At 28.5% G+C, this 27479-nt stretch overlaps 2 protein-coding genes across 7 annotated transcripts; one reads left to right on the forward strand and one right to left on the reverse strand.

Moving 5' to 3' along the window:
• Positions 1-1046: 1046 nt before the first annotated feature.
• LOC132946351 (protein 4.1 homolog) lies at positions 1047-19761 on the reverse strand. 4 transcript variants are annotated; one of them, XM_061016322.1, is made up of 17 exons: positions 19532-19760; positions 10620-10758; positions 10333-10480; positions 10135-10255; positions 9891-10070; positions 9487-9825; positions 9244-9416; positions 9027-9169; positions 8793-8891; positions 6274-6362; positions 6008-6206; positions 4114-5172; positions 3924-4037; positions 3692-3811; positions 3287-3403; positions 3011-3169; positions 1047-2943 (listed from the first exon to the last, which is right to left on the reverse strand). In XM_061016322.1, exons 2-17 carry the CDS (start codon positions 10746-10748, stop codon positions 2764-2766), a joined length of 3369 nt encoding a protein of 1122 aa, XP_060872305.1. In that variant the 5' UTR covers positions 10749-10758; positions 19532-19760; the 3' UTR covers positions 1047-2763. The 4 variants fall into 4 exon arrangements, with proteins under 4 accessions (XP_060872305.1, XP_060872304.1, XP_060872307.1 ...); XM_061016321.1 differs by having other exon boundaries at positions 9027-9175; positions 19532-19759; XM_061016324.1 differs by lacking the exon at positions 3287-3403 and having other exon boundaries at positions 9027-9175; positions 19532-19761.
• A 2100-nt stretch (positions 19762-21861) lies between these two features.
• Positions 21862-24389, forward strand: LOC132947436 (KRAB-A domain-containing protein 2-like). Of its 3 annotated transcripts, XM_061017715.1 has the most exons (5): positions 21862-23423; positions 23480-23552; positions 23622-23693; positions 23776-23983; positions 24077-24389. In XM_061017715.1, the coding sequence occupies exons 1-5, from the start codon at positions 22363-22365 to the stop codon at positions 24325-24327; spliced, it is 1665 nt and encodes a 554-aa protein (XP_060873698.1). In that variant the 5' UTR covers positions 21862-22362; the 3' UTR covers positions 24328-24389. The 3 variants fall into 3 exon arrangements, with proteins under 3 accessions (XP_060873698.1, XP_060873696.1, XP_060873697.1); XM_061017713.1 differs by having other exon boundaries at positions 23776-24389; XM_061017714.1 differs by having other exon boundaries at positions 21862-23367; positions 23481-23552; positions 23776-24389.
• Positions 24390-27479: the final 3090 nt, after the last annotated feature.

Below are 27479 nucleotides of genomic sequence, written 5' to 3' on the forward strand. Positions count from 1 at the left end.
TTTAAAGGGTCTGAACCCCCTCCCCCCCTCACTGAAATTTCTTCAACGTCTTATTTTTAACCAAATATCAAAACCTAAATTCAATTAAATTACAATATACATGTTGTAGACACCCCCGAAAAAAATTTCTGGATATGGCCTTGGTGGTAAGTGATCGTTAGAGTGTGACTGGACTGTGTGTAAATGTAAAAGAAATAGCGAAGCGTTCACGCACACGAATGTACAAGTCACCGTCGCAGAGTTGCACGCGTGAACGGTTAACAATTTATGATCATTTGTATGTATTCAGTTCCATCCTAACGATCGACCTAATAGTGCGATCATTTTTCAGAAAACTGATCTGAATTCGTTAAAATGTCTACTTGAGTTCGGTCAATCCACATTTCAAGATTCCTGATTTAAATTCCGAATAATCAACGTTTGAAAATTCCGAAATTTCAAAATATTCAACCTAAATGTACCATTGCACCTATAGTTGTTGGGGGCGAAATTGAGAAAAGTGGACTGACCGATCTCAAGTAGACATATTAACGAATTCAAAACAGTTTAAAAATGCGTTTTCGCATTACTAGGTCGATCAGTATGGAAGGATTGGTATGTTTTGGCTTAAATAACTGTCCGCCACCGAAATAGGTATTCATTAGTAGGTATACCGATTACGTCAAGATATAAATTATTATTTCATATTAACAAAATTAGTGTATAATTAATGTATATGTTGAATATGTGTGTATGAAAGACTGTTTTATCTTAATTTAATAGAAATACATATTTTTGTTCTTACGAATAAGGGTGCACACAACGAAAAACTAGGCTAAACAGGTGCTAAAGCTTCTTAATTTCTCAGTCTTGTGATTATACATTACTCAATTAGCATATCTCCCTGCTTTCAAAAATAACATAAAGGAAATTGAATTTGTGTCATGCCTGCGCCGAGAATTTTATTGACGATACTGGTTGAATTGGTGGAAAATGACCATTTTACATCCAGTGAACAGCAAATAGTAGATTTACAAATAATGTAAAAAAAAAACAATACACAATAATGGCGTTTTGTATAATATGTATATAATATATTATTCTTACTTTACAATATTATAAAGATGTCTTTTTTGTATCTATTTACTAAAAGTATTATTAAATAGTTTCATGGTGAATATAAAATACTATAATTTTGGTCGATGATAAAAATTTTCAATAGCAAAACAATATCACATAATATTTTATAATAATAATTTCATACAATCAGTTAAGGATTAAAGTATAAACGAATGCAATTTTATTTATATGATATATATATAATGAATATAATAAACAAATGGTTCAAAAATCATAAATAAAAATAAATAATTGTAAAAATAAATTAAGAAATGTGAGTTCTTTTATATTAATTAAAATTCATAAAATGCCAACGTTTCAATAACAACACAACACTTATGAATGCAAATGGATATCAATATAGCATAATTGAATTGACGCTTAAATTGACTAAACTATAATAAATTATATTATAATGCAAAAACGCCTATCCAATTCACAATAGTCTTTCAAAATAAATTTATAAGACGAGAACAACTATACAATTATGTTTGTTTCATGATCAATAAATAATAATAAAAGATTGTCAGAATATTGGAACCAAGTACATTACAATCTTTTTTCGAGTTACACTAACAATTTAAAAGACTTAAATATTATATTACACTTTTCAGTATTATTTGACATTTGTATAAATATTTATTTAGGGTGGTTCAAAGAAAAATACATTAGGTAAATGTATTAATTGTATTAATTGTATTAAACATGACATTTTAATGTTTAATACAATTTATGTTTGACAATGTGGTATAACAAATCTAAACAAAGGATTTATTAATTAGGTATTTAGTTATTAAGATGAGAAATTATAATAAATAACTGGTTTAATACAATTGTTGATACAACAAATTTGTTTTAAATTTTAAAATTATTATAAATTATAAAAAAATATAAATCAATTGCATATTATTAAATTATTTTGTAAAAAAATATAAATATACTTAAAAAAAAAAATAATAACTTATAGGTATATACTATATTTGATTATTGTTATAATCAAATTTTAGAACACAAACATTATTTCTAATTAAAGAAACTGATATGTAGGAAAATAATTTAAAGGCAATTTTACTCATTCCCCAGCTCACTTACATTATTTTCCTTAGCCTAGCTAAAAGACAATGATTACACGTTTATTTGAACCACCCTTTTGAAATACAACATGAACACTTGTTAGACTTAGACAATGTTTTTTAAACTAAAGCACAAATAAATTGTAATTTATAATATAATATAATATAATAATATTAGAGTAACAAAACTATAATAATATGTAACATTTAAATACTTATTGGAATGTTACAATATCTCAGCACGTTTGTGATACAGAATCGCTAACTATTACAATATACACAGTAAACACATTAAAAATATGGATGGAATCTTCAGAAATCATAATAATACAAAATTTAAATATAGTTGTTCGATTACAAAACAAGTAATTGATTCATATTAGGCTTAAGAATAAAATAGTAAAAAATAATGATAGGCCACATAACAAGCATGAATAAATAAATAAATAAATTAAATTAAACAATTGGAAAGATGAAAATATGGAATGTCAAATGTTTTCAATGGAACACAAAAATAATAATTTGGATATCTAATATGGATGGAATTTCAAAAAAAAATAAAAAAGATGAATTTGTTATTACTTTTTGTTCATCATGTTTGTTGTTGCTGTTGAATTTCAATCTTTTCTACAGTCATGTCAGGGTTCATTTCTGTAGCTTCCTGTATGGCGTCAGCCAATGCTTTGTCATGATCAATTGGATCACCATCACTCTGTATGGTTATTTTTTGTTCAACTCTTGTCTCAACAACACCATCTTTTTCAGTTTTGTACTTGATAAAAATAAAAATTTTAAATTTTAAAAAATAATCAAATTATGTTAATTTATGTTTTGCTTACTGTTACAGTTTCAACAGTTCGTGTCTTGCTAGAAATGGCCTGTGTTGAGACTATCTCTCCTGTGAGCGTGTACGACTTATCATTAGCTGTAATATTTATGTTGTGTCTCTCTTCAGCAGAGTTTGAACCAGCCGTCACATGTTCGGCCTTAAACTCATTCTTTAATAAGAAAAAAAATAATTAATTAACTAACATAATAATAACTATTAACTATTAATAGGTACTTCAATTGTTTTTATTTTATTTGTTAAAAGCTCAATATAAATAGTCCAATACCTGAAAATTGCTATTATAATATCCTAGCCCATTGGACTCATCTAATGGGCCTTCAACATCGATTGGTGTGCCTGAATCGTTTGAGCTAAGGCTTGAACTACTTGAAGCTCTACTTAGCTGAACATGCCATAAAGTATAACAAATATAAAAAGTTAAAAACATGCTAAAAAAGTTCATACACAAAACATAGTATAGATTTAATTTATACTTAAAAAAAATTATAATTCTAGTGCTATAATATAGTATATTAAATTGCCTGTTATAAGAAAATTTAAATATTGATAAAAATAAAACAATGCTCGACATATTATTATATTAATCTCAAATGTAACTACAAAATAACTGTTGCATAAGAAAAAAAATTAAGATGCAAATATGTATAAATAGAAATTAATACAATTTTACCTCAACTTTTGGTTCTGGTGCAAGAATTGTTGATGTAGATATGACTTCCTGTGTAACAGTTCGTTGTTCTTGACGAGTACCACTGGTCGTTGTTGTATGGGCTACAGTTTTTTCTTCAACCTAAACTCAATAAATAAACTAATTAATATTATAACACTTGACACTTACAGTTGAATATCTTCTCAACACAACAAATAAAGATGTGCTAATAATTAAATCTACTTCACAATACCTGACTGGTTTTAGAATTTTTTTCCAAATCCTGGTGAGTTGTTGCTGTACGAGTAGTTACTGCTGTTGCCTTTACATATGGAGGCCTACCAGTAGCTGTGTCCAAACCTTCAGCCTAAGCACAAGCAAAACAAAAAAACCATGCAAAAGTAAAAAAAAATAGTAAGCCAAATTTACTCAACTACTATTACCTTATTGTGCTGTGTTGATACAGTTACTTCCCCAGATGTTAAATCTTCAACTTTTTCCTCAATATTTTGAGTAACTCCCTCCTTATCCTGGATCATTGTCTGTTTTGTTGTAGTTTTTACAATTAATGGTGCAGTACTAACTAGTGGTTTATCGTCTTCATATTTTTTTTTTTCATTATCAATGAAGTCTGATGATTCTTTTTTTAGATCTATCTCGGTTTTATCTTTAGATCCTCTACCAAAAGAACCCAACTTGTCCATAGCTTTCTCCAATACTCCTTTACCACTGTCGTGTTCTTTTGATTTCTTATTAAAAATACCTAATTTTGAATCAATTTTTTTCTTCTCAGTCTCTACAGTAGTTTCAGCACTGGCTGAGACAACTTTTTTTTCCAAAACAGTCTTAGTAAAAGCAACTTCACCAGTGGGTTCTTCTTTTGTCTCAAAATTAGTTTTAGGTTCTTTTTTAACCGATTCTTCTTTGTGAACTGCTGATTGTACATAGTTAATTCCTGGTGTTTTAATACCATCGGCAGCCACTTTTTCCATGAATGTTTTACGCTTTTCTGCTGCGGTTTCTGCAACTTTCTTTGCCTCTCCAGGTGCGTAATTAAATGCTAAGCCTTGTGCTCTTTTACTAGGAGATGTTGGGATTTCAGAAATATTTTCTTTTGACTTTTCCATATTATTTTCATAGGTAAATCCACCGACTGGCTTACGTTTTTTGGTAGCACTGTGTTCATCTTCTGTGTAATTATATGTTTTAGTAAAACTGGGTGATGTGGAAATAGCAGATACATTTACAGTAGTTTCAGCGATCGAACGATCAGCAAATGTAGCGTTTGATGATAAATTAGAAGTAGTGCTGTCAATAGTTTTGAGACTTGTTTTTGATTCTTTTTTTGGTTTTTTTAGATCTTTTTTGGTTTTTAATTTAAATTTGTCTAAACCTTTGGGGGACTCAGGTTCAGCGCTTGTGTCAAGGCTGTTATCAGCTTTCAATTTGTCTTTAGATTTTTTAGATTTTAAACTAAAACTGCTAAAAATACCTCCAGGACTCTACAATAAAAACAAACCAAACAACATGGAGACTAAGAAAATGCATACAAGTATACTACAAATAAGAATAACTTATAAAATAAAGTTACTAAAATACTAAATTATAATACACCATATTCACTCATAAACTATTTTTCTTTAGATTAAAAACAAAAATGCATAGTTAAAAACTAAAACATATAAACAAATAAAATAATTTCCATCACACAAGAAAAAATAAATAATAAAAGTAATAAATCAGAAACAGATTTTTATATAGCAAAGTAAAAAAATTTGTAAATGTGTCAAGTGATCAATCAAAATTATATAAAACAAATCTTAACATAATAGTATAATACCATGTAAAATATGAATAACAAGTAGATGAAATTATTAAAAATAATATACCACTGAGTATACTCAAGATTATTTTAATAACAAGTGGATCAACCACTTGGCATGGACAAGCATCATTTTTATCTGACGTATGATGTTTGATGATTTTAAGTCTTTGATTGATTATTTATTAAAACCATGTTTATTTTTTTTGTTAACAGTGAATTATCTCCCAATAAATCTCTAGTAATTAATGTATTCTAATTTATTTGTTTAATTGTAAATAATATGTCCAAGTAATAACTAAGAAGTATAAAAGAAAATGTACGGAAAAAAATAGACAATATACTAAAAATTGTTAAAATTATACATATTTCTTATGAAATTGAAAATATCTCATAATATTCCAACCAAAGTATTTTGTATATAAGAATCTGTTCCTTCATAATAAATATCAAGTACTAAAAATTATAAGTTCAATATTAAAAATGAAAATATTTCTGTAAAACTCCATGCTCACCTTAAGTTTAGACTTTTCACCATCTTTAGTAGAATCTGCTTTTGAAATATCTAATGAGTTGATGCCTGAAATATCAGCACTTGTATTTGTATCATTCGCAGACAAAGCTTCACGTTCTTTGGTTATAAAACTTGTAGTTTTTATAGAAGGAGAAATTTCACGATTTTCTTTTTCATCATCTTCTTCAACACCAATACCACTAAAATCAAAATAGTATATTTAATATTAAGTTTGCCACTTATTAAGTTAAGAATAAACATGCATACTTTGAAACTTTAGACGCATCTTTGTCTTTTTTTCTCCTCATGAAATTAAACGATCCTGTTGGTAAAACAGCGATTCCTCCAATTGGTTTCTGAAAGTCGGTTATTATACATTTATTATTTATAATATATTAAAAATTAATAAGAAGGACAACAATACAAGTATTTAATCAGTATACATTCTCCACTATTGTTTGCTGTATATTTATTTTGTTAGTATTCAATAATAGGACATAAGCTCAAATTATACTAAAATTAAGTACAACTTAACTATATTTAAGGGCTCATAATTTCTTATTCAAATTTAAATGTTTTTATAATACTGATTTCTTATAAATACAACAATCAATTAAATTGTTACATAAGTAACAAATGCTATATATGATTATTTTTATAAAAGTTTTGGTCTGTTGGATAGATAATATTTTAAGTTATGATAAGATGCAGTATCTAACAATTTATGTATTGTTTAAAATATATTGGTAATTTCTAAAAGCAATAAATACCATCTGTATAAATTATAAACCACAATATCATGAATAATAAATTAATTTAGTATCAACCTGAAATTGTTAAGAATCGAAATATACCTAATTAATTACTTTATAGTATATTATATTTACAATCATATTTTAGTAATTTAACTAAAAATTAGTTAAGTATATTAAAATATATATTAAATTACCTAGCTGCTTCCTATTTAGATTGTGTAAAGCTTTTTATTATAAATTAACTAAAGAATAATAACTGTAATAAGTATACTATGGTTAAAATTTATCATTTTTACTATATAAAATATTTAATGCATTATTTATATTAATTAATTGGATCAATAATTATAAATATTATTAAAATTAATTTAATATACATCAGTATATTTTATTATAAGAATGTACATACATACTATATAGTTGAATGCCCAACAATGATATAGTCAGAAATATGAAAATAATATGTAAATGGAAAGAACAATAATAATTATTCTTTTTATATTATAAGTAGGGTTTAGGACTTTTTGCACTAAAAATGCTTAAAATATAAAACTAAAATTGTTTTGTTTGGAAAAAGTACAATATTAAAAATAATTGGATAATTTATGAATTAGTAATTGATTAACCTAACCTAATTAAGATATGTATGAATAAGACTATTATTTGATATTTTAGGTACCTATTTTTAAACAAAATAAAATGAGTTGAAAAAAAAATGTAATTATGTAGAGAAATAGATACTTTTTGCAAGAACAAGTATTGATTATTATTAATTCATCATACAATATTGATTCTATACTCATTCCTCATTCACGTTAAGAAGTGACCTCGGCGGTCAGCCTACACCCATTTGTAACCCCCACCAAGTCAACCATCTGTACACCTGCTGTGTTGTTAAGCCACAATCTTACGCACAAATCTGCTGCCGAGGTTCCTTCTTAACATGAATAGAATATAGATTGGTGGCGGACAGTTTTTAAGGAGTTTGAAATAGGCAATTTTCAATTGCATGCATGCAGGTCTTGTAAATGTATACGTAGTAAGTGAACATGTCTACTTGAGATCGGTCAGTCCACATTTTAAGATTTCTGAATTAAATTCCGAATAATCAACATTTGAAAATTCCAAAATGTCAAACTAAATGTATAGTTGTTGTGGAGTGAAATTGAGAAAAGTAGACTGACCGATCTCAAGTAGACATAATAGCGAAATCAAATTAGTTTTAAAAAGTATTATTGCATTACTAGGTCAATCAGTATGGTGGAATAAAGATTGGTATGCTTTGGCTAAAATAACTGTCCGCCACCGATGCCCTTAATAGGATGTTATAGTTGTAACCACATATTATGTAGTCTCGGTCATACTAACACATAACAATGTAAATTGTATGTTCAGAAAATCTATTTTACATACTTACTCTATAATTATTAATATAAAGTGAATGCACTAATATATGCTAGCAAAATTTCACAATATGCACTTTTCCTAAAATATACAATGTTAAACTTAATATAAAATTTTAATTTTCACAAAACAAATATTATCTTACATAGAATAATCTACAACCTCCTCAAATAAAATGCAAATGCAAGAAGTCCCAAACACTAATTATAAGTAATATTTGATAAAAATTATAGAAATACAATGGTTTACTAAGTAATTAAATATTTTAGTAAGTGTTTAAAATATACTAAAATCAGTATTTTGTTATTTATGTACACTTTAAGATAAGGTAAACCATTGTACATTTTTGATAATAGACAAAGAAAAATAAAACTCAATGACATGTCCATAAAATGATAAAAAAAAATTTGTAAACATACAATTTAAAATTATTTAATTTTCTAACGTGTGCGAAATTATTGAAAAGTTGACCTTGGGATAAACAAAATCTATCAAAAATAAAATAAATTTTAATCAACAAGATTGAAAAAGGTCTATGGTGAGATAAATATTCTCAAGGTCAACTAAACATAAAATAATATATTATTATGAGTGCAAATATTTCTGAAAAGTCATCAAACTATATACCTTGGACTTATGAACGTCTGAGCTGCTTCGTTCGGCGTCGTAATTGCCTTCCTCTGTTACAGAGCTGTCGTGAGAACTTATGCTCACTTTTTCTTTTAGCTATTATTAGTGTCCAATAACAGAAGTTAGTTACAAAATAATATGATAAGAACTAATAATTTTCCAAATGAAGTATTTAATTATTGAAACTTATCTATTATCTTTTTTATAATGATTTTTAAAATTAACTTTTACCTTTCGTTTGTCATTTTTGTTTGACTTTCCTCCTTTTCCAATGTTGTTTTCTATGTCAGAAACACGGTCAGGGGGATGAGACATTGTGTGTCTTTTAGACTCAGGTTCCATTCCAAAATCTTCTCCCAGATGTCTGGTTCCTCCTAAAGCTTTAAGTTAGAACATTTAATTCATAAAAATATACCTTATAGGAGATAACATAAACACAATTCCTTACTATCCATGCTTCTAGAAGTTAATGTTCTTCCACTTAAGCTTCTTTGGAATTTTGGTGCAGGTCTCTCAATTGGGTTTTTTTTAGACTCATAATGAGTACGACCAGAATAACGGAATCTTGAACCCAAACGAGGAAACAATCCAAGTTTTTGTGTCGGTTCAGGGGTCATCAGCCTAATACATATTTAATATAAACCAAATTATTTTTAATATTTTTATAAATTAAATTTATAAAAGTACAGACCTAAAGAATGTATGATGTTCAACACAAGTTTTCCATAATTTTTTAGCAAGTCTATGGTTAGGCAATTTAAAACCAACTGTAGCCTCTTGCTGTTCAAATTCACCTGGACGAATTTTAATGTAATAATGATTTCGCTTGTATGAAATTTTCAATATTTTAGGCCAGGCAAAACGATTAATGCGTAAACGATCCCTATGAACGAGCAAGCCAGAGGAACATACTCCCAACATTATATCTACACCTTCAGAATCTTTAGCTGGGTGCAAGTCCACACCATACATGGCCAATTTTTTGGCATTGTTCAAATAATTTAATTCTGCTTCTGCTGGTGTTTGACCCCTAATTTAAAAAATTAAATAACTGTATAATTTGTTTTAAAATTAATTAACTTGAGATAATGTTACTTGTGCGTTCTATGAAGTTCCATAACCTTTTCTTCAAGTTCTTGTGATTGATTTGGAGCAAACTTAAACTCTTTCAAATAATTTGTGTTATTTTTGTGTTCATCGATGTCGTAATCTCCCAATTCAGACTGAACCAAATATGAACCCAACAGTGCATGGGTGACAAAAGAACAAGGCAACCTAGTAAAAAATTAATTTTTAAATATTTGTAACAACAGATATTATTAATAACAAATATACATACTTTCCATTGAGAATATCGTTTCTAATTTGTAAACACAGTTGATAACGAGTGATATCTTCTTGAAGTTGATTGGGATCAGGAGGATAAAACTTCATTTCAAAATTAAACAGCCATGGTTCACCTAAAAGTAAACAATAAGAATTAAAATACAGACTTTGTAAAAGTTTAAAATCAAATGAAATTAAAAATGTTGCCAACTTTTTAGAAACTTTCCAATGCGTTTATCCATTTCAAGCCAATTATGAGGGTCACGTCTATCTTCATAAGATAGGCCAAAATAATCCCGTTCTAATAAATTTAACTGGTCACATATTTGATCTAATAACTCTTGACCTTTAGCTTTTCTCTACAATATACAAACATACAAGTAAATATTTATAAACATTATGCCTATAAGTAAAGTATAAATAAAGTTTTTGAACAAGAAGATACATAAATATATTAATAATATATATTGTAAATTCATTAATTGTATAAATATTTACATCAATTTGAATATCTAAATATGATCCATCTAATAAAAGAACACGAGCTAGAGCAGTCTTGCCTTTACGAATTGATTTCTTCTTTGGTGAAACATTGCCATCGGATGATTCGTTCTCCATTGCCGTCATTGTATTATATCTAAAAACACGTTTAGGACAATTATACATTTTATAATAATTCAAATATTTAAAAAAATATTATGTACAGAAATATTAGTAATTAGTAATTACTAATTAGTAGGTATTACAAAAATGGCGATCCATCATAATATGACTTAATGAAATTCCATACAGCGTGAAATTCTGACTAACCCGTAATCTGTCAACGCAATACAGAATTTGAAAAATTAATTAACCAAGTTAATCAATTAGATTACATCATTAGTCATTACAAAGAAAACATTTTAAAACAACTGTACTGTTCGTGAGTTAAATAAAATATTTGTATCGTTTTCTAATAAGTAATAACGATCTTAGGTAATATCCACTTGTAATAGTCTATTTATTTGTGTTATTCTATTCTGTGGTAATATTGTCTTAAGCTCTAAAATTCCAAGAAAAATTTAACTCAAGCCGGCATCCCGTAATAATTAAATTTGTGGGCATCGTGCAACGTCCAACACCCGCGTATTGAACACGCACGTTTTGAACGCACCTTGCATAAATTTTTATTAGCGATAGGACTCTAATAAGCCAAGCCTTAGTCATAGTTGTTTTCAGGATGCGATGAATTATAGTGGCTTTCGAACACATAATAAAATTAATGCTGAGATGTATCCAATTATAGCCCGAACTTTATAATTCTGCAAAGCAATCGACAGATTTGATATCTTTATTTGTTTGTTATAAATATCCATACTTTTTTATTTAATGCATAATAACAAATGCATATTTCATAAAATATAATTTTATTATATCAAAAATAACAAGGGTGGTATAAAATTGTAGTAACAATTTTAAGAGTTAGTGTAAATATTAATTGCAAATCAATTACGTATTGTTAATTGTTTCATCATTGAAATTCTTTTTAAATTGTTTTACATGCCAGTTTAAAAAATTAAAATATTAAAAATAATATGAAAACGAAATCAGTGTATGATGTATGTATATGATATTTATTATTGAATCATAATAATATGCAATGTTAAAAATGTAAACATACTATACATACATTTAAAAATCAATAAAATTACTTTAATAATATTTTAAATAATACGGAACAATTCAATAGCGTAATACTATATTTTATATTTGAAGAGAAAATTATACACTTATAATTCACTGATTGGATGATAATTTTATTTTTAGTATCAGTCATAAAAATATTCAAAATCATTCGCGTAGGTACCTACGATCAAACAAGAGTCACGAAGCTTCAAAAGACTCAAATAACCGAGTGTAACCACTAACCACCCTCATTTCATAAATTGATCCCTAGCATGTTATGTTTCAGTTAATCTATCTAAAACTATAAATTTTGTATAAAGCATGAATATTTTTACGTAATATTAACATACAATGAAGGCTATCGAACTCGGGAAAAAATGAAATTAATGAAAATGTATTATTATTATTAGCTAAATATAATATTAAAATGTTCTACCTACAAAAATATACTATAGTCATTCATAAAGTGTTCGTACTCACGCACACAAGTTTTATAATAACACTTTTGATTATCAAACCTGGGTAAAGGTAGAACAATAATTATTATAATAATACAATAGATTTCATAACGCTTTTCAACACACAATGCAGAAATATAGGACAATGTAGGATAATTTAACGAATATATTATATTCTCCAAAAATAAAAACTAGGGGGATTCGGGAATAGTTTACTGTGGATTATTGTCATCTAGCGTTTACAGCTAAAGTCGGAAACAAAAACAAATTTATAAATTAGATATTTTTATGATGTACATAAATTACACAAATGATATCAAATAAAATTCAAATTTTATTCTAAATAATACCACTGTCCGCTGTACCACACTATGCTACGGTGACTATTTAATTGATAATAATTGAATAAAAATGCTGTTAAATATTTAGTACAAATATTTATTTTTCTAATAATTAATCAAAATAACCCGATGTATGGAGGAGGCTCGTCATGCGCGGATAAAAAAAAAACTAAAATCTGCAAATCAATACACTCTCTATACAGATGTATCATGTACCTATGTAGTAGTATGTAGTATAACATGTTATAAAAAGATCATCCTAAATCCAAATTGTCATGATAAACAAGGACTTTATCTTTATTATTTGTTCAACAGCATATTTGACATTTGTAAATATTTGTTAAATGTATATCTTAATAATTTAATACAATTATCGAGTTCAGAGGTTCAGTGGAAAAAATTCCAGACTAAATAGCAGATAAATATGAAATATGAACATTTATAGAAACAAATTGATTACCTATTATATTTAAAATACTTTATTGAGTGGTGTTGATTTGCACAAAATCGTTTTAATAATATAACATAATACTATAATGTTGTAATTACGTAACCTAATAGGTAGATACTGACTTCCTGTGAAATATGTAAATAATATTTTAGTTGTTCAACTTTAATTTCCCTACAAGATATTCAGTAGCTTACTAAAAACCCCGCCTCCCTATAAACACGTTGGTTGTATGACACCCTTTTATAAATAGAATAAAGCATGTCAATGGACAATGGTAAACTTATAAATTATAATATTATTTTATTTCCATGAATACGACCGTCGAGTGTTGTGTTTGATATATTCAGCAGCCTTCTAAAATAATATTTACAATTTAAATCCTTAAAGACATAATATAGCACATCTAGCATCACCAGTACACTTCGCTTCAAAATAAAATATATAATATAAAGTCGACTGGTAAGACACTTTAAAAGTTGATGATCGTAAGCTTAAAATTAAAATGTGTACAAGCCGCCTATAACATTTGAAGTCACGGACTAACAGTTAAAATACAAATGTCACTTCAATTTCGAAAAATAACTTATTATAGGTTAAGAATTGTGATATTAAACTGTCACTATTAAACTAACATTGACCTATTAATAAATGACAGAATGACCAGTTAAATACTACATGTATATTTTATATGCGGAGATGCATGTTTAACATTAATAAAAGCCAAGAAAATACAATAACACTGTGTTATTGTACGTAACACATAATATAGCCCGATATAGGTACAATTAAATTGAATGCATTGTCGTGAAAAAACGCTATATAATTGCGAAGGCACTACAATTTGAAACTATTTAAGTTCTAAAGCTGCATTTTAATATTGATGCATGCTTAAACCTGTGGCAATAATTGGAGAAAAGAGTAAAATAATTTCGGAAATTAAACAATTATAACATATAAAATATCAACAAATACAATTATTTTATAGTTGAATTTAAAATTATAATATTTCAATATTTAAAAAATTGAACATCTCGTATTTTTTTAAGAAATGATAACTTCTATTGTCTATTATTACTCAATAATTAATTATTACAAAATGTACGTACATTATAAACCCTAGATGACAGATGTACGCCTATAGTTATGATCTCAGCTCCGAGTTATGCCTACATAGTCAGACAATTCCGCTACCTATTGTATTTTTAGTTTTTACCTTTTACTAATAGTTTGTTCAATATACAACAGAGGACAAATGAAAGAGAACTATCATAAAGGAAAGGAGTGGCGCTCACGCACGTGTTTAAAGTCAATAACCGCTTCAATATTTCATGTGTTCTTTGTGCAAACTGCTAAGTTGACACGAAACCAAATAATTTTCAGAGGGTGATTTTTTAACCCTTTGATTATTATTCTATAGGATCGATAGGTTTATTGTATACAAACATCTGCAGTTATTGTTATACCCTTGCTATAATATACGTGAGTATTACACTATTACAATACATTTTAATATTATAATAAATTACTGATAAGACTGTATCCACTAACGGAAGTTTGAAATTAATTATTCATATGATAGTTACACATTATATAAGATAATAATATAGTAAAAAATCCAAAAGGGAGGCCCGTGCGCATGTTTTTATCATTGGGGAGGTGGGAAATTATATATATAATATATTATAATAATTAGCAAAAATAGTATATATTATACACAATAATAGTGATGTGATATTGTGTTATGCATTATTATTTATTAGTATTATTACAAATAAGTTTATAAAATATTTAATATACTCGATCAAAAATGAAAAACACGATTTATATTTTTCGGCAATGGGTGGGGTTTTGGCCTGCCCAAAAGGTACATATAATTAAAACTGTAACTATTTGTTGAATATCAATGAACTTGGAAACGATATATGCAACAATTTAGAATACAATAGTAAAAAAATAAACTGTACTTCACAAATGGAAGTCGGTTAAGATATTAGGTACCTATTCAAAATAATATAAGCATTCCGTTTCGCTCTGAAAGATTTATTTTTAAATTTGATGACACTAATAAATGTGGTTTTAGACATCTATAAAGACGACGACGATTCAGTTGAACTTCAACAGCATCATTATTCATTCCTTTAAATAGTGCGTAACAATTCGCAGCTATTATAGTATTATCTGAGGGGTGTGGCAAATTGGTGACAAATTTTTAGGTCATGATCGCACCAAAAAAATGTACCCACGATAAGTGATAAAAAATATTTAATTGAAGCTTACTAGAATATTCCCTATTGGCCAACATAATATTTCATGAAAAATATAACATGATTAGCTAAAATATTAAATATTTTTTTGATATTAGTTTGAGTAGTTAATATTTAATTACTTACAACGAGCAGCGGGTATAGTAGGAACTTGTTATTTTAATTAAAATAGATAGGAAACAAGCTAAATTTACAGATGGATAGTATACAAATAGTGTGAATACAAATTAAAACATAAAATAAATGGGCGTTCTAAGCAGTTATCCATTAGGTACATGAAACCAGCTTACTGTTTGTATTTAACCGATGGGTTAAATGGAAAGGCAAGTGAAATCAGTGATCTAGGTGTCGAGACATTTTATAGCAAGAAAGCAACTATAGTTTGAAAAGATGAAGAAAAAATTCAAAACTTGTTTTAAACGCGTGCTAAAACGGACTACTAATTTGTAGCTGGTCTGTGTTGTTCAGGATCAGCGAGGTCAACGGAGTTCCAGAGATGCATGAAAGCATGATGTCATACTTCTTGTACAGACAGACCGTACGGTTTCCGGGAGATGGCAGAAGACATTATATAGGAAGTATGCGCAAACGATAACATGAACATGTCCGTTGTGATTCAAGTTATGAAAACTGTCAAAACAATCAATTATCTTTTAAGACACGTTTTATAAAAGCTAATTACATTCAACGTGTTCTAGAATTAAATACAATGGTACAATTTGATGATAATCTAATAAATTAACTATTAAGTTAGTTTGTTAACGATATAAGATTATTAACAAAGTAAACCACAAAATAACTAATAATTTATGATTAAATCACGACTTTTTACGTATAAATGATAGATATAGAGAGCAATGGAATAACCATTTAAATATTATCATTAATATAGGTACTTACATGTTAGTATGTTACATAGTTAAATAACATTTATAAAGTTTACAATATATAAAAACTTTTAATCAATATTATAATAGTTTAAAATGCACAGTATACATTTATTATAACTGTAACTGTTAAGTCTGTAAATGGATTTCATTGTACTTTCAAGGGTATATATTTTATATTATGTTAAATAAGGTTTCTAAAATCTATTTTATTAAAAATTCGTTATAATAATAGGTAATGTTATTATACAACAGGTAGTATTATCTTTTATGTTATTTATAACCAATTCTATATTGGATAATTTTAAATTTGCTTATTTTTGTTAGATATGGGTATCTATTAATAAAATAATCGCCTTTAATGCATATGTCATGAACTAGGTAATAAATAATAGGCACCTACTGAGACACCTACTTATTATTATAACTAGAATTTTGAATGAACAATCAAGGCTCTGTGGTAAATTCTTGGTAACTGTTCTCAAAATATGTAGGTCGGTCTAGAACCCATGGAATTTAAACGTACTCGGACACTAAATCTGGACAAAGCAATAATTATTTTTTTATTGTGTACAGAAAATAGGAAATGTAATATATTTTTTATATAAATAACTATTATTTTCGGATTTGTATTTTTAATGGATATTCAATTTAACTGGAAATTTGTAAATTATTAACGATGAGAAAATAATAAATAATCAATTATCAAACTAATACAATTTATGGGTACATCGTACATAATATATTAGGAAAAATCAATTACGATCAAGTGAAAATAAAATATCTAAATTAATTTAAATTTCTTAAACAGGCATTGATGATTAGTCAATGAGCGGAGTTGAGCAGCAAAACTGCGAAGACTATTTGATTGCCGCTTAATAATTTCAATTTAACCATTAAATGATATTATAAATAAACTGATATTTTAATATTAATTATTCATTGAAATATTCTGCTCCTGATTATCAAATTGGTTATCAATTATCATCGAACAAAATAATAAACCCAAAAAATGTATACATTTAAATTTTAAATACGTAAATAGTGTTTTAACAATTAAGAACAAAGGTTTTATTAAGGTCCATTTCTTAATGAGAAATTCTTATCGTCACTGATTTAAATGTTGTTTACAAAGATTAGGTAGGACAATGCACAAAAAACTAGTTTATTTATTTATATACTAAATGTATATGTGGTTTATATGATTATTTAAGTATCGCTGATTTTTTATTCGGAAACAAATGTTAATTCAATGTTCATAATTTATTGGAAACAAAATTGTGCGGCCAATTTCGCGATTTCATCAATAATAAGTGTTAATATTATTAAGAAATACACAAAATTACCTCTAAAAAGACGTGAACATTTGCAACAGCGTGTGGTTTATTAACGGAAAACAATTTTTATTCATTCTTACATTTCTTATATTGATTGTTTAATTTTAGAATTTCTGTAACTAATTTAAAGTACAGGCTTCAATTACACATTAATATATTATATTTTTACAAGAAGTTACATGGAAATAATTTTCAACGGGTAGCAAAATATTTTAAAACATTAAAATAATTTATTTTTTTAAGTAAGCATATTTTAAGAGTAAGACCATATTGGATATCTCTTTTAAATATATTTATTAGTTGTAAATTGTAACAGTTAGTTAGGTAGTTAGTTTTGAGTAAAATGTAACAGTTAAACTCTCAGTTAAATCAACTACTTCTTAATAGAAATATTTTTGATGGAATTCATTATTCATACTGTTTCATGGTGAACGCTATGCAAATTAGACTTACATAGATATAAACTGTTGTACAAACAAATCAAATATAACATTATATCCATAGCTCATAACTTAGCATGATTATTCCTATTTTATTTGTTTAATAACAGTAGTAGACATCTACTCTGGCATTGGTCTACAATCCTAGATTACAAGGTAGGAGCAGTTTCCGTATGTATGACGACATCATGCCATTTATCAAGTATAACAATACAATGTTTTTTTTATCAACAGATATAATAATATTATACATACATTATTCATTTCAATTTAGAAAATTAAATTGTGTTGAACTTAACATTGAAACATAATTATTATGTTCAATAAAATGGTATTTTTTTTTTTAATTATCAACATATCGGACGTTTGAGACACACAACAAGTAAGCATTAAACAAAAAATATTAGCGAATAGTTAATAAACCAATTTTTGAGGCAATTTTGCAGTCAATCTAGTAACAAGCACTTTTTAAGTAAAGGACTAACTCTATGTAATTAGATTACAACATAGTTTGTAAGAGAAGACAATTATATTATACCTATTAGCATTTTACTTGTATGATTCATAATTCCTGACTTTGTTTTAACTTTATTTTGTCTCACAGGAGACCTTAACTTTGACTGTAGTAATTACCTACCAAACCTTACAATAGAAAGTTTTGATATCAGTTACTGATACGTGGTAATACTTATTATTGAATGTTTCTGATTTGCTGGAAGATAGATTGTTTTACTATTACCACCTTTTGGCTTAAAGTAATGTCGGTGAACGCATTGCCTACCTATCATAATTGCAAATAAAAGGAATTCCTGTTTGGACCATAGGCAAGATGAATTTATGTAGGGAGGCTACCTATAGCCTATTATATTTCATAACATATATTCTAAATTTGTAACTGAAAAAAAAATACGGAATGGGGGGGCTAAACAAAATTTCCAGGGGGGCTATAGCACTCTTAGACCCTCCTATTCTCGCCTATGGTTTGGACTCTTTCACTTAAAAAAATAAAAATTGATACAAACGTTTTTGAAAATGAACGGAACGCAAAAATTATATTTGGCAAGTCGATGGAAAAATATAGCAGCATAAGCATTATGTAGATTTAAATTGTGTGGTCCTCGAAAACTTCACAAAATAATAATAATAATTGGTGCCCCCATTGGTTTAGACCGTGAAAAGAAACAGGTAGGTAGTTGGGTAAGTCTTTCCAAAACTCACAAACACGTAATATTCATCTACCCAGAGGAAGTCCACTGGGATGACGAGATGCCGGTACAGTGCACAGATCGTAACGCCAAACATTCATATTATTTATACAGATCTGTAACGACGAGTGTTGGGGAGAGAAATCGCGAGCCCGCCAAATCCCGTGGCCTACTTACGACACATCGGCGGCCCAGGGCGCGCACGCGGGAAACCAATAATTTGGGCGGGCGGACGACGACGACGACCGATACAACTATCGTGTTTCGCCAGTTGGACGGGCGTCGTATTAATTTTATGCCTATGCGGCTATGCCTCGATGAATATAGCATCCGGACGACCGGCTTCTCGGTTGAACACTCACCAGTTTTGAGCGAAAATCCTGGGCGACGACGATCGATGACTGCCGCTCGTGTACGACGGCGGTTTACCTGTTGCGGAATAACAACAATAATATTATTAATATTTGTTGTTGACGGGTGATCGGAAGAAAAAGGCGGACAAACGATTCGCGCGGCGGACACAAGCGACACGACAGCCGCGGACAAGCAATAACAACTACTGAAACGTAAACAACTCGAGCACAAGCACAACAGTTTCTCAAAAACAAACGGGTGACACGGTATCTGTGCACAGGCGTGTCACCGTGGGCCGAGGGAATTTTTCGGCGCAGTGATGCCAACGCGACGGCAATGACGCCAATATCACGGCGCGCGCGCCTCACCTGTTGTTATTCGTCAAGGACGTGACTCCGGACTGTCTCCGTGGTTGGTCACTGGTGACCGGCCCGGCTTTCAGGTTCGGGGCATGCAGGTAGTTTGTAGTGTCAGGTACCATGACAAAATAAATATTTCTGTTCTATATACATTTCTATGAAGTCCCAGCAAACCGAGCAAAGCAAACAGCTGTAAACTATTTAATTATAGTAGACCATAAATGCATAATAATATAGTGATTCTGATACTCGGATATCTATATTATAGAATAAAGATGTAAGATCTTATATTCTTATTGTATTGTATTACCTTACGTGTGTGTGTTTGTTTCGTGTGACGAATGACGATTGATTGAACAGTCGTCAGTACTCAGTCGCATGCTCGTCGACGTCCTCGGCTTGTACCAGGTACCCGCAAATTATATTTATGTTCCCACAGGCCACAATAATTATAAGACGATTCCTAAATAAGTATACCTTTGAGGTAGTAATAACTAATAAGCTCGTAAAAAAACGTATATAATACTAACTATCCGGGCCAAAGATTTGTATTTTTAATAAATATATTAGTACAAAATTTATATGTGTCTTATAATGAATTCTTCTAATTTATGATAATAGCTCGCCCTACAAGTCTGAAACTGAATTGTACATTCTAAAATCTAACATTCTACACTTTTAAAAAGTAAATAAAATAAAATACTTATGTTAAGATAACATGTTTATAAAAATACATATGTATATAAACTTTAAATATTATTATCATTCAAAAAATCAAAATGTAACTATAGGAATCTTTTGTCTTTATACCCGGGGCAAAAAATATGCCCAACAAAGACCTTTTTATTTTTGGTCAATATATTACCTATGCGCAACTTTAAATGTATTCACTGCATACGGGATGGGGCCCGCGAGTAATTTTTAAAAATAATATTTGGCCCTTTTCCCATTTCCAAAATCTTATATCTAATACGGTTAAGCGTTTTTTGGGGGAAGAGGGGACATGGTGTTAATTTGCCCCTGTCTGATTTGAAAAGCTTAATTTTTCTAAAATATTGAGGAAATATTATATTTTAAATTAGGAAATTATTAACTTGGGTGGTAATTAATAATAATTAATAATTGGAATGTATGTTACAGTTAAAACCAGAAATCTGACAAAACTTGTTTTAACTAGGCAATACTATAGTTTTCAACTTTCACAACCCCCCTTCGGCCCATCATCAAAACTAAAACTATCTAGTAAAAATTGATTTTCAGAATATTTTCAAAAATGTATTTCACTCATTGTTAGTTAAAAAAAATATTGTTAAATATTATACCAACTATAGCTCATGATCTAAAATTAAAAATACACAATAATATAATAATATACACTAAAAGTTTCAAGTACCCACGAATAATATTTTTAAATTACAACAAAATCATTAAAATCGCGATCGTTATTCTTCGTTCAAATATTTAATTTCGTCCAAATTTAAACTTAAAATATTTATAAAAAAAAACTGTGTTTATATATTTTTTAGATTTTTTAGTTACTGCAATTTAAAGTACTGCCTATAAACTACTCATGAGAAACGTTGATTTAATAAAATGAGTCTAAAAATGTTATCATGCATAAATACATACCAGTATCTAGAATAAAATTTGTCAAAAATTTGTTTTGCGTAAAAATTTCTGTTTTTTCTCTGCTTTTTAAAACTATTGGAAAAATACTTTTGACCCCACGCCCCACCAAAAAAAGAAGTATACCAACTATATTCACTTTCTTATCAGGAAAGCTGCAGAAGTCAAAATCAAAGCTTTTTTACTACACCAAAAGGCGATGATGGACAAAAAAAAAATAAAACCTGGTATATGTGGATGTGGCTCTGCTGTACAGTAGGTTGCAAATGGGTCATAATGGAATTAATGGATGGTATTATATTTGAATGCAATGATATAATATCATTGTATACGAAAATCTATAAAAATATTATATATGTTACAGTTAAAGTGTTGAATCAGTTAGTTTATGAAATAACTAGGTAATTTATAAAATAACTAAAGCTTGTAGGTAATGTATATAGTTTATACTTTAACTAGTTATTTTATGCATTCCCTGGCATCACTTAGTTAATGTGTCAAATTGTAAATAACGCCACCCCGCGCAACACGAATCAGACGGCGCGTCAACTGTACCGCGCTATACCACTCCACACGCCGCGCGACGCGCAACGCGCCGTGTGATCCCACCTTTACATTTCAACAATTTAATATAACACATTAAATCAGATAAGATTATCGGTGACCGCAATGTACGTTTATCGTGTTATTATAAGATAATCGTTTATCGTGTTATTATAAGATTTTTGTTGTTGGTATTTGGTACATGTATTATACAGGTTTAAAGTTTAGTAATAGTTTTACAGTCACACGTGTTCGCTGTTAGTTCGTTTGTCTCTACACTATTATTTTAAGTATTAACTATATTGTTCACAATGAATGAATTAGATTTAATGAAAGAAAAGTTTTATATTAGTGTTAAAAATCGTTTATTAAAACCAAATAGTGCAGTTTTAACAAAAGAAAAATATGCAAGTTTGATGATAGACGTGAGAAAAATGAAAATAAAAAAGGAATCTTCTCGTGACTATTGGTTAGAAAAACATTACGATATTGTAAAAATAAACGGCATTGAAAAATTAATACTACCCGTAAGTAATCAAAATGAAAATGTTAAATTATATGTTATGATTGAAGAAATATTTGATTATTTACATGAAATTCATATTTCTATTGGACACGGGGGCAGAGATCGCATGTTATATGAAATAAATAAACGTTATAAAAATATTACTCAATCTGATGTTAAGCAATACTTAGATTTGTGTATACCTTGCCAGCAAAAAAAAAAAAGTCAAAAAAAAGGTATTGTTGTAAAACCAATGGTGTTTGAAGATTTTAACAGCCGTTGCCAAATTGATTTAATTGATTTTCAATCTCAGTCTGACGCAGGGTATAAATTTGTTTTGGTTTATCAGGACCATCTGACCAAATTTTGTATTTTAAGACCTTTGAAATGTAAAAGAGCTGAACAGATTGCATACGTTCTTTTGGATATTTTTTGTTTATTTGGTGCTCCCTCAGTACTGCAATCGGATAACGGCCGAGAATTTTGTAATGAAATTGTAAATTCTTTAAAAGAGATGTGGCCCGAATTGACTATTGTCCATGGCAAACCACGACATAGCCAATCTCAGGGCAGCGTAGAGAGAGCAAACCAGGATATTGAAAATATGCTGACTACGTGGATGCAAAGCAATAATACCAACAAATGGAGTGAAGGCCTTCGGTTTGTACAATTTATGAAGAATAAAGCTTTACATTCCGGAATTAAACGTAGTCCATACGAAGCAATGTTTGGTAGTGTACCAAAAACTGGACTATCTTCAAGTCTTCTACCTAAAGTTATCTTGCGTAAAATGGAATCTGAAGAAGAAGCTGTAAGTCAACAAACTATTAACTCAGGGCTAGAGACAGAAACCCGATTGGATAATATCATCCATGTCTTTAAAGTTGTATTAATGTAATTGACTAATTAAGTATTTATTTATAGGATGACGTTACTGACGTAGATCGACCAACAGTTGGCACAGAAAAAGATATAGTTCATTTAAATATTGCTACGGTAGGAGGAAAAATTAATCATTAATTATTTTTATTATTTTTAAATTAATTATTTATTTATATTTTATAGGATGACGTTACTGACGTAGATCGACCAACAGTTGGCACAGAAAAAGATATAGTTCATTTAAATATTGCTACGGTAGGTCAATATTATATTATAGCTATTATATAGCTAAATTAGCTTTAATATTGTAATTACAAAAATAATTAAATGTTTTAAGGAGAGGAAAAAAGCTAAAGAAAATTTGGAAAAACAGGCAAAAAGAATGAAAGATTTATCAAATACTAAATTTGCGGTTGCTAATATTGGTTCTACAGTGCGTATCAAAATTCCCGATGTTGATAGAGGAAAGGGTGATCCTCGTTCAATTATTGCAGTTGTTTTAAAATTAACTGACGATGGGTTTTATCAACTGGGATGCAATGATGGTAAGAAAAATTTAAATAATACAAGTAATTTTTTATTTTTTATTTTAATTTTTTATTTATTTGTTACCTACCTTAAACATTATATAATTACAGGAGTGTTAAAACAACTATACTCTCGATCCCAGTTCACAGTATGTTCAGAAAATTTGTTAGCTGTAGAAGCTGTTCCAAATGAAAGTATTACATTAAGATCTGCGGCAACTGCGCAGTCACTGGGAACTGGTCAGGGTTTTTTTAAATGCACTTGTACCAAAAAATGTGACACAAAGCGATGTGTTTGTAGAAAAAAAGAGGTGTTGTGCAACTCTAAATGCCATAATAGCCTTACATGTACAAATAAATAAATAATATAACTATAATTAATTCATAATTCAGTAAAATAAAATATTATAATATATATTTTAAATTTTAATGTATTTTATACTTTAACGGATATCAAACTGAAATTGTACAGAATAACTAGATATTCTATGAAATAACTAGTTAAAGTACAATTTTCATGTATTATTTCATACTTTAACTAATATTCGTAGGTAATTCATGAACTACCTAGTTATTTCATAAAATAACGGAATTCAACACTTTAGCTGTAACATATATATCTATTAGTATATCTATGTATAGAAAATTCGAATATATACATTCAGTGCAATTCATGTATCTACGGTTATTTGTTTTAGAGTTACACCAAAAACCAAAATAGATTTGGCCAAAAACCTATTTTGCGTAAAAATTCCCATTTTTCCTTAATTTGTTTTGTTTTTCCGGCGCTTTTAAAAACTACGGGATATTTTTAATTTTGACTTTCTCAATGCACCATCAATATTCACTTTCCCATCGAACAAGATACTGAAGTTGAAAATCCTAGCATTATTTTGACTACTTATCGTGCACACAGTAACAAATAAAAATAATAAAAACACCCATAATTGTAAAATCAATACATTCAGCGATGACCGCTCAGAATCTAAAAACACAGAACCATAAAATCAATACCTACATTAATCACGATCGCTCCGCTCAGAATCTAAATTTTTAGAAGATCGTATAATAAAGCTACAACTGCAATTATTGGTTATAGGTTCAATTTATGTATAATATAAAGTAAATTATAATTGATAAGTTATAATACGGCATTATGTATACCGTATACTACATAAATGGCTAATACTAATGGCCACCAGTAGCCACCATGATTGCAATCGTAAAAATCAAATTGAACTTGAAATTTCACGGTGGGCCGTGGGCTGTAGCTGCGTACCTCCTCCCATAGTTCCATCTATATACCTCTCCACTGATATTATATCAATTTCAGTAGGTAAGTTTAGTAGTTACTGGTATTATATCAACATCAGTAGGTAAGTAGGCACAACGTACAAATATATATATATATATATTATCTCGTGTGAAATATCAAATTGGTATATTATTTTCAGTCGTCTATACCTTGTGCGATCAACACATTAATGGGTACCTATATTATTTTTACGAGTTTATGTATAGACTATTATACATTACAGGTATACGTAGTACGTGCAGTACCAATTTTACTGCAATAGTGCATTATTGTAATATCGACCAGCGCACCGTAATAACACGTACGCTCCACTTTTTATATTGTATTACAAATATATATATTATTTTATATTATATTACTTGAATTGCCTACAACCTATATAGTATACCTTATACCTACCATAGTATCTAATCTACTCTCGGTACTATCTTTATTCTTTATTAGGTACTTATTAGTTATTGCTATAATACCGTTTTTTCTGCTACCAAGACACACCCACCATAAATATAATAATATGTATATCTTCAGCCAGATGGCGATGTGTGATCCTAACCTACTTGTGAATCTCACTTTAAAATACCTACTACTGGAATTTAAGGGACCAACCCTAATACGAACTTCCGGTCTTCCCCCATTTTTTTTTCAAAAAAAATTCAGTTATCGAATCGTGTTAGGTTCTATTCTTCAAAATGTAGGTACAGTGTCAGTCCAGCGACGTCTTTAGATTTTGTAATTTAATACATTTTCTTGAATCCTGACAATTATAAATACGTTATTATCAACAGTAGGTAACAGTATTTATTACAGAGAAATTCTTTCAACAATAAACAATCTTTATGTGTGTTTACTGTTTACTAGTAAAAGAGTCTACTAGTATAAAGTATACATTAAAAAGTATTTAAAAGTAATTTAATAATATTATAGGTATTTTAGACTGTGCGACTGCCCACTGTTTATTTAGTAATAACTAATAATATTTAGCAAATGTAGAAGAAAATATGTGTGACAAAAGTTCTAAAAATGAACTGCTATTCACAATCCCAAATGATATACTCAAATGATCTACAATCTCGATCAGTACTTGATATAGTTTTGATGCCAATCACATAATCAATTATTGAATAATCATATAGGAAATCAAAATAATATATGTAATATATATAAATATACTATACGGGGATATAGGGTGATTCACCCAACATGCATTTTAGATTCTGAGTGGAACGATGAATGTGTTGATTTTACAATGATGTTTTTTTTTCTTTTTTTGTGTGTGTGTACACGATAAGTAGTCGAAATAATGCTTTGATTTTCAACTTCAGTATCTTACTTAATGGGAAAGTGAATATTGTTGATGTATTCAGGAGGTCAAAATCCCAATAGTTTTAAAAAGTACCGGGAAAAACAACATAAAAATTAAGGAAAAACGGGAAATTTTACGCAAAATTGGTTTTCCACAAAATCAATTTTGGTTTTTGGTGTAACTCTAAAACAAATGATTGTATATACATGAAAATTTCACTGGTTGTTTATATTTGCATTTTCTATACACTTCTACATTTTCAAAATATTTTGATTTGTTTTGAACTGTTTAGGAACATTTTCTGTTTCCAATTTTATTTTTTCTACGAATGTCAATAAAACTTAATTTGTCGGGTAAAAAAGCTTGAAAATGCAATACAAGGTTTTTATAAGCGTTTGAAGTTCATATTTTTACAGTATTGCATATTCACTCTCACAAAATTTACTCGATTTCTCATGTAGCGGTTTTGTTATTTTATTGTTACCTATTCAACAACGAACAACTGCAGTAGATACATGAAAATTGTATTGTATGTTTATATTTTCATTTTCTATACACCATAAAATTTTGAAAATATTTTGACTCTTTTTGGGCTGTTTACGGACATTGTTAGTTTTCAATTTTTTTACTATACCTAAATATCAGTAAAATTTTATTTGTTGAATGAAAAGCGTGAAAATGTAATGCAAGGCACCTGATATATTGTTACAATGGCAGTTAAAAATACATATGCACAATTTTTTTTATAAGCATTTAAAGTTCCAATTTTGATAAAATGTATCAAATTTAAAATTTAATAATTATAGTTGTAGTTAAAAATTTATAAAATGTTCAACTTTTATAGCTAAGGATTGAAAAATTTAAAACAGTTTTCTACGTAAATATAGGTTATATAT

This window comes from Metopolophium dirhodum, chromosome 6 (genome assembly GCF_019925205.1).
Source record: "Metopolophium dirhodum isolate CAU chromosome 6, ASM1992520v1, whole genome shotgun sequence".
In the NCBI taxonomy this organism is placed as follows: Eukaryota; Metazoa; Arthropoda; class Insecta; order Hemiptera; family Aphididae; genus Metopolophium; species Metopolophium dirhodum.

What these genes read in the sequence shown, in the direction of transcription:
- LOC132946351 (XM_061016321.1), bottom strand. Translation starts at nt 10,748, where the DNA reads ATGACGGCAATGGAGAACGAATCATCCGATGGCAATGTTTCACCAAAG. An exon ending in AAAATTCTAAAACCAGTCAG is followed by an intron (nt 3,812 to 3,923) that starts GTATTGTGAAGT and finishes TATTGAGTTTAG; the next exon opens with GTTGAAGAAAAAACTGTAGC. An exon ending in CACCAGAACCAAAAGTTGAG is followed by an intron (nt 3,404 to 3,691) that starts GTAAAATTGTAT and finishes TGGCATGTTCAG; the next exon opens with CTAAGTAGAGCTTCAAGTAG.
- LOC132947436 (XM_061017713.1), top strand. Translation starts at nt 22,363, where the DNA reads ATGAATGAATTAGATTTAATGAAAGAAAAGTTTTATATTAGTGTTAAA. An exon ending in GAAACCCGATTGGATAATAT is followed by an intron (nt 23,424 to 23,479) that starts CATCCATGTCTT and finishes TATTTATTTATA; the next exon opens with GGATGACGTTACTGACGTAG. An exon ending in TTCATTTAAATATTGCTACG is followed by an intron (nt 23,694 to 23,775) that starts GTAGGTCAATAT and finishes AAATGTTTTAAG; the next exon opens with GAGAGGAAAAAAGCTAAAGA.